At 42.4% G+C, this 8383-nt stretch overlaps 1 protein-coding gene across 1 annotated transcript; it reads right to left on the bottom strand.

Moving 5' to 3' along the window:
- Window positions 1–4183: 4183 nt before the first annotated feature.
- Window positions 4184–5215, bottom strand: CNR2 (cannabinoid receptor 2 (macrophage)). The gene has a single exon (XM_006862302.1). It carries the CDS (start codon window positions 5213–5215, stop codon window positions 4184–4186), a length of 1032 nt encoding a protein of 343 aa, XP_006862364.1.
- Between the last annotated feature and the right edge of the window lie 3168 nt (window positions 5216–8383).

Raw genomic sequence — 8383 nt, 5'->3', positions numbered from 1 at the left:
GCATTAACCCACAGTGCCACATAGGGTCTCAATAAGTCAGAACTGACTCAAGGACACCTAACAACAACAACTAATGCGCTGGGTGCTTGGGCATCTTTTATATTAAAATTAGAGAAGACCTACCAATGAATAAAGCATATTGCAACTCTAAGGAACATACGATTGTGCAAATTCATCTTTAAAATGCAACAGCATTTCTTTGCTTTACAAAACGAGATCACATAGAATGTTATTTTCTAAAATGCAGTTCGCAATGAGATTTTCAAGAAACATTCCACAATATTGACTGAGGATCCCTTAGAGCTCTAGGGTGAGCTGAGTACTAGGGACCCAAAGGTGAGCACATTGCGAATCATCTTACAGGGAAGAAGAACCCTCACGTGGTCTGTGATAAGGGTTGTGATAGAGGAGTAGACTTTGTCGTTGGAGGCATAAAATGAATTGTTGAGAAACAATGATGCAAACTGGGTTGCCATGACCTGAGTTCCTGAGGGCTATTAGTATTGCTAAGGAGTAATATTCAAGCAATTTGACTGAACTACACTGTGTGGCGCTGTGGGTTAATGCGCCAGACTGCAGAGCCATTTGAACTGCCAGGTTGGCAGTTCAAACTCACCAGCTGTTCCTAGGAAACCCTATACAGGGTCACTGTAGGTCGGAACCAACTTGATGGCACTTAACAACAACAACAACACTGACAACTTAATTAATGGTTATCAGGGCAGGCTTTGAAGTAAAAAAGATCTGGTATGGAAACACCAGCTTTCATAGTATGATCTTGAACAAATGACTTTGCCTCTTGGACGTATCCAGCTACCAAAACCTTTTTCATCCGGTTGTTGATTTATTATACCTAAAGATAAAAATGATAATTATACCTAAAGATCAAATTTAACATGAAAATTAAGATGACTAGAATTTCAGCATTGTTTACATTAAGTTTCTGCTCCAACAGACTTCTGAGATTAAGATAAAAATGTACATATGTTATAAATTCTAAAATCATGATAACCTTTAGTTTGTTCCTGTTTCTGTCTGGGCTTTAAACAAACAAAAAACTCCATCAAGCTTGCAGAAGCCAAAGTAGTTGCGTCAAAATCTAAGTATGCCTGATATTGACAGTGTTAATATCATCTTCACCATCATCATCATGAGGACCAGTGCCTGGCACACAGTAAAATCAAACCGCCTGTCACTTAGTGGAATCTGTTTATGTTGACCCCTTGTGTGTCGGGGTATAATTTTGTTCCTTAGTGTTTTCTTTGAAATTTATTCTGTTGTTGGGAATATACACAGCTAAAATATACTAATTGAACCATTTTTACATGCACAATTCAGTGACAAGACATTATTTGAGATGTACAATCACTCTCATTTTCTTTTCTGAATTGTTCCTCTCTGATTATCATAAATTCACAGGCCCCCTATGGTTCCTATTTAATCTTTCACATTGCTGTTGCCACTTTGATCCTGTGGTGGCGGTGCCTTGAAGTCAGTTCCGACTCATAGCGACCCTGTATAGGGTTTCCGAGGCTGTAAATCTTTATGGGAGGAGGAAGCCTCATCTTTCTCCTGCAGAACATCTGATAGTTTCGAACTGCTGACCTTGAGGTTAGCAGCCCGATTTGTAACCACTACGCTATCAGAGCTCCTTCTTTGGTCCTGTATGGATAGCATAATACTAAAGGCAGACTTTTTTAATTTTAACTTTTTATTGTGAATTATGTAAAGGTTTACAGAGCAGATCGTCAGTTTTACATTCAACAAATCATGTACTTTGCTTCATTACAATGGTTGCAATCTCCTTCATGTACCTTCTGTAAACAGAGGTGGTGGTGGTTATGTGCTGTGGAGTCAGTTCCAATTCATAGCGACCCTGTATAGGGTTTCTGAGGCTGTAAATCTTTACAGGAGCAGCAGGCCTCATCTTTCTCCCGTGGAACTTCTGGTAGTTTCGAACTGCTAACCTTGAGGTTAGCTGCCCGACTGGTAACCACTGTGCTACCAGAGCTCCTTTCAGTTAACAGTATTTACGTTTATTTCCTTTCACTCTTGCGCTCCTCCCTGTGTCTCCTGCAACCTCATCTTTCCTCTGCCAACCTCTCATAATATATAGCTTGCCCCATCAACATGTCAACATGTGTCTAACCTCCAACCCGTGAATAATTCCCTCCACTTCCTATCTCCTCACCCCGTAATTATCATAGAATGTTTCTTTTATCAAGAAAACCTTTTCTTAACTTTTTACACCAATGATCTCAACAATATTTATTCTTTTGTGTTTGACTAATTTCACTCAGCATAATGTCCTCCAGGTTCGTCCATGTTTTGAGGTGTTTTGCAGATTTGTCATTATTCTTCAATGCTGGGTAGTATTCCATTGTGTGTATGTTCCAGTTTGTTTAACCATTCTTCTGCTGGTGGGCATTTAGTCTGTCTCTGTCTTTTTGTTCTTATGAATAAGTGCTAAGACAGACATTTTTTTTTTTCTTGTTTTGGTTAACTAATGCTTGGTTTCCAGAAGACTTCAGGGGATATTTTTGGTTTAAGTTTTGCTCTGTAGGGTTTTCAGTGGTGGAAGTAGATCACCAGGTCTTTTTTCTGAGACACCTCTGGGTGGACTCGAACCTCCAACCTATCGGTTAGTAGCTGAGTGCTTAATTATTTACATCATATATGGACTCCAGTACATCATAAATCTCAGAAAAAGCCAGTCATCATTTATAATTGAAGTACATAGTAGGTTTTCCCTACTTAAAGTTTCAGGCCCCAACAAATCCCTATCACACGTTTCCATTGATTGCTGTTCCTGTACTGTCTGTAATTATCTCTAGTTGCTTCCCCCTGGGCTCTCTTCCTACCTGAGTGCAGAATGTGAGCCCCATTGGACAGGAGCAGAGTCTCATTTGTGACTGAAACTCCAGACCCTGGTGAAGAGCTTGGCATGCTTTTGTGAGATGGATGGATGAGTGAATGAACAGTGGAGACACTTTCTTGTAAGTATTCAACGAAGACATGTTTACTCAACATCTTTCTTTTTATTCCATCTGTGTTTCCAAATACTATCATTAGAATTGCTCAGCAATCCCTCCTTCCCCTACTTCCTACCTCCTTCCCTGCCCCAAGAGTTTATCTTGGCTGCTGTTTTATATCTTTTGGAAAAAACTCAGTCTCCCTATATGTAAACTGTGAGCACCCCAGGATCATCAAAAGCCTAGGGCTGTATTATTACTGAACCTGAGATGGGACCATGAGCTGCCAGTCCATTTTCCCCTACACCAACCTGTTCTGCTTATTATACATTATAGGTGTGCAGAGGAGGCAAAGGGGACTGAATTGAGAAGGGGCTGAGAACAGTTTGGGGGTTTATTAAATCTTTGTTTTATCTTCATTTCTGGAGCTTGATTAGTTAAACAGGAACATTGACTGCTTCCAATGGCTCCATCCCAATGGCTCCCATTGACTTCACAAGGTCAATCAAAAACTGAAGATTCAGTGTCCCAAGCAACCCCAATCTCCTCTGTATTCCCTAGGGACCTAAGAAATCATAATCACTATGAGCGGGAATCAGCAGAATGTCAGGGGCCTTTGTCCTAATAACAAGATGTCTTGAACCGGAGGGTATCAGTTTCCTCTGCAAGAGGCGGATCAGCAGCTTATTGAAGTCCACTTATTGGACTTCAATGGACAAGATGGACCTGAAGGTGGGGCCTAGGACATTTGTTTTCATAGCTCACAAACCAAGGAGGCCCCAACAATTGAATAAGAACAAGGACTGTCTGGCTAGTCCATACCCTGAGTTCCCAGGAGAACAATCTACTCTCAGATTTCCTACGAGTTACTCACTGCTGGCCCTGAAGAGCCCCTCTGGCTTCCTATTATCTCTGGAGGATGTAGTCACACAGCTTTCTTGCTGGAAGTTTTCTTAATCTGACAAAGGCGGAAGCTGTCCTATGCATTTTTGACTCCTGCCACCCTTCATAGGGCCTAGCTACCCAACAGTAGGCATGGCCTGGTCATGCTCTGGGGCCGGTCCCAACACTCACCAGCAAAAAGGGATACAAGTCCAGGTGCCTGGGGGATTTCAAATAAAATGAAGGAGTCAAGACTTCTCTCTGTCCTCCAGGGAATGAAATGATTTCTGACTTGTGCACCTAGAGCTGTGCAGACCTGTGTGATCTGTCTACTGGGTGATTTTCACATCAGCTTCAGTTTCAGTGACTGAAGACCTTGGGACTTCTTCTTTCCCTTCAGGCCTCAGGCCTAGCAGGCATTTCTTCCAGTGGTCCAGGCAGTGGTGGGCAGAAGAACGGATTTCCCCACTCCGAAGGGCATAGATAACAGGGTTGACCAGGGAGTTGACAAGGCACAGCATGCAGCAGAAGGCGAAGACCTTCTTGATCTGGTCGCTTAGCTTGGTGGCCAGGCTGTAGACCATGAGAGTTAGTACTGGCAACCAGCAAACGAGTAGAACAGCCAGCACCACACCCAAGGTCTTGGCCAACCTTACGTCCAGCCTCATCCTGACCATTCCTGGTTCCTGGTGCTCAGCCAAGCTAGCTACATGCTGATGGGCCTTCCAGAGGACATGCCCGTAGGTGTAGATGATGCCAGAGAAGAGGAAGGTGATGAACAAGAGCCAGCCCAGGAGATAGTTATTGGGGATCAGTGGGAAAAGCTCAGAGCAGGCATTGGGATAGCAAGTCCATCCCATGAAAGGCAGGTAGGAGACCAATGCCGAGAGCACCCACATGATGCCCAGGGCTACCAGTGCCCTTCTCTGGGTGAGTAGAGCTTTGTATGCAGGTGGGTGGTGCAGGCAGAGGTAACGGTCAATGGCTGTAAGTAGCAGACTGCCCACAGAGGCTGTAAAACTCACGGTCACGCTGCCAATCTTCAGCAGGAAGACAGTATTGGAATCCATGCCACCAAAGACATGGAAATGTACAAAACTGCTGGCAAAGACCACACTAGCCAAGAAGTCAGCCCCAGCCAAACTGCCAAAGAACAGGTATGAAGGCTTCCTGCGGAGCTGGCGGGAGCAGAGGATCAGGCAGAGCAAGGCCAAGTTCTCCAAGGCACTTAGCAGGCCCAGAAGGGTGCAAAGCACCACAACAACTATTCGTTGGGGGCAGCTCAGGATCATGTAGTCCTTCATGGTGTAGAAATCCAAGTCACCCTCGGAGACATTGGCATTCATCAGGCATCTCTCCATGGGGTGGACTCCTCAGCTTCAGTTGGGCTTGCCAAGAAGCCTTTGCTGTGGTACAATGGAAAGAAGAAAAAAACCTTTTTCACTTCTGCACAATAATGACTTCACACAATAATGGAATACTCCTTTATTTGTATGACTGGGTCACATACTGAAATATCAATTTACATTTCACTATCCTGTATTTTCCTCCAATCTTGATGCCATGTTTTTGGCATTAACAACCATTTGTGCTCATCCCAAAGAGAGGTGACCCAACAGAATGTGGAAATCATCAGACAATATCTTTGATATTCCATGTGAGTAAAGTTTTACTAGTGGTAATACAGAAATGGCTGCAAACATACATTGACAGAGAACTTCCAGAGGTTCAAGCTGGATTCAGAAGGGGCTGTGGTATGAGGAATATCATTGCTGATGTCTGATGGATCTTGGCTGAAAGCAGAGAATACCAGAAAGATGTTTACCTGTGCTTTATTGACCAAAGGCTTTCGATTGTGTGGATCATGACAAGCTATGGGCAACATTGCGAAGTATGAGGATTCTGGAACACTTAATTGTGCTCATGAGGAATCTGTACATGGACCAAGAGGCAGTTGTTTGAACAGAACATAGGAACACTGAATGGTTTAAAATTAAGAAAGGTGTGCAACAGGGTTGTATTCTTTCACCATACTTATTCAAACTGTATGCTGAGCAAAGAATCCGAGAAGCTGGATTCTATGAAGACAAACATGGCATCAGGATTGGAGGAAGACTCATTAACAACCTGCGATATGCAGATGATATAACCTTGCTTGCTGAAAGTGAAGAAGACTTAAAATATTTACTGATGAAGATCAAAGAGCACAGCCGTATGGATTACATCTCAATGTCAAGAAAACAAAAATCCTCAACACTGGACCGATAAACAAGATTCTTATCAACAGAGAAAAGAGTGAAGTTGTCAAGGACTTCATTCTTCTTGGATCAATTATCAACACTCATGGAAGCAGCAGTCAAGAAATCAATGATGTACTGCATTAGGCAAATCTGCTGCACAGGACCTTTTTAAATTGCTGAGGAGCAAAGATGTCATCTTGAGGACTAAGATGTGCCTGTTCCAAGCCATGGTATTTTCAATAACTTCACATGCATGCGAAAGCTGGACAGAGAATAAGGAAGACCTTAGAAGAAGGTCTTTTGAGTTATGGTGTTGGAGGAGAATATTGGAAGTGCCATGGGTTGCCAAAAGAACCAACAGATCTGTGTTGGGAGAAGTGAAGCCAGAGTGCTCCTTGGAGGTCAGGATGGCCAAACTTCGTCTCTCATACTTTGGATATATTGTCAGGAGGGACCAGTCGCTGGAGAAGGGTATCCTGTTTGGTAAGGTGGAGGGTCAGAGAAAAAGAGGAAGACCCCTAGTGAGATGAATTGGCAAAGTGGCAGCATCAATGAGCTCAAGCGTGGCAACAATTGTGAGGTTGGCCCAGGACTGGGCAGTGTTTTGTTCTGTTGTGCATAAGGTTGCTATGAGTCTATACCGACTTGATGGCACCTAACAACAACAACATATGCAGATGATACAACCTTGCTTGCTGAAAGTGAAGAGGACTTAAAATACTGATGAAGATCAAAGACCACAGTTAACAGTGTGGGCTGCACCTCATTATAAAGTAAACAAAAATCTTCACCACTGGACCAATTATCAACATCCAATCAATGGAGAAAAGATTGAAGTTTTCTTGGACAATTTTGCTTGGATCAATCATCAACCCTCACGGAAGCAGCAGTCAAGAAATCAAATAACATGTTGCATTAGGCAGATCTGCTACACAAGACCTCTTTAAAGTGTTAAAGAGCAAAGATGTCAGTTTGAAGACTAAGGTACGCCTGACGTAAGCCATGGTATTTTCAATGACCTCATATGTGTGCAAAAGTGAGACAGTGAATAAGGAAGACCATAGAAGAATTTGAGTTATGAGATATTAAAAGTACCATGGACTGCCAAAAGAACAAACCAATCTGTGTTGGAACAAGTGCAGCCAGAGTGCTCCCTGAAAGCTAGAATGGCCAAATTTCATCTTTCATACTTCAGACATATGGTAAGGTGGGACCAGTCACTGAAGAAGGATACCATGTTTGGTAAAGTGGAGGGTTGGAGTTAAAGAGGTCGACTCCCAACGAGATAGATTGGCACAATAGCGGCAGCGATGGGTTCAGGTGTAGCAACAATTATGAGGTTGGCCCAGGACCAGACAGTGTTTTGTTCTATTGTGCATAGGGTTGGTATGAGTCAGTACCAACTCGATGGCACCTAACAACAACAAAAACACCCCCCTGTATTTGCCCTTTCTCCATTCAAGAGGTGCCCAGGTCTGGATGTAGAATGCAAGAAGCAGAAATGGCTTGCAAGCTTTTTGGTTATTTGTTTTCCAAAAGACGATTTTAAGACTTCCTTTGAAAGTAAGGGAAATCCCTCTGGGCCAAAAACCACCATGAAATCAAAGTCAAGAAGAAATGGAATCTGGTGTCATAAATTTTTCTCTCTCTCTCTTTTTTCCCCTTGCTATTTTCCCTTTTATTTTCTTCTTTAAATTTTATATATTTTGATGTTGTTGATAATATGCACAGCAAAGCACATACCAGTTCATCAGTTCCTAGCTGTACAATTTATTGACATTGATTACATTCTTTGCATTGTGCAGTCATTCTCAAGGTACTTTTCTGAGTCATTCCTCCCTCATTAATATGAAATCATAGCCCCTGAAGGTTTCTTATCTCATCTTTTAAGTTGTTATTGTTGATTTGATCCCCTAGAGATAGTTCTTAAAAGAGTATAATGCTTAAGGCAGACATTGCTTACTAGTTAAACTAAATGATTGGCTTTAAGAAAACTTCAAGAGGTGTTTTTGGTTTAAGGTTTCAAGATTGTCTCAAGGCAACAGTTTCAGGGGTTCATCTGCCCTCCATGGATCCAGAAAGTGTAGAGTCCATGAGAATTTTAAATTCTGTTCAGCATTTCCCTGCTTTAGATCAGGATTCTTCTATGAAATCTTTGATAAAAAATGCTCTGTAATGGCAGCCTAACCCTAACCCATTCTGGTCTTGTGACAAAGGACACAATTAGTCACACATTCCATATCCTCTTCCTTTTCTTGACTCTCCTTCTGTCTCTGTTGCTCCTGGTGA

This window comes from Chrysochloris asiatica, unplaced genomic scaffold (assembly GCF_000296735.1).
Source record: "Chrysochloris asiatica unplaced genomic scaffold, ChrAsi1.0 scaffold00047, whole genome shotgun sequence".
NCBI classification, from domain to species: Eukaryota; Metazoa; Chordata; class Mammalia; order Afrosoricida; family Chrysochloridae; genus Chrysochloris; species Chrysochloris asiatica.
Note: the sequence above shows the minus strand (reverse complement) of the source record. Positions and strands in the feature narration are given on the sequence as shown.

What these genes read in the sequence shown, in the direction of transcription:
- CNR2 (XM_006862302.1), bottom strand. Translation starts at nt 5,215, where the DNA reads ATGGAGAGATGCCTGATGAATGCCAATGTCTCCGAGGGTGACTTGGAT.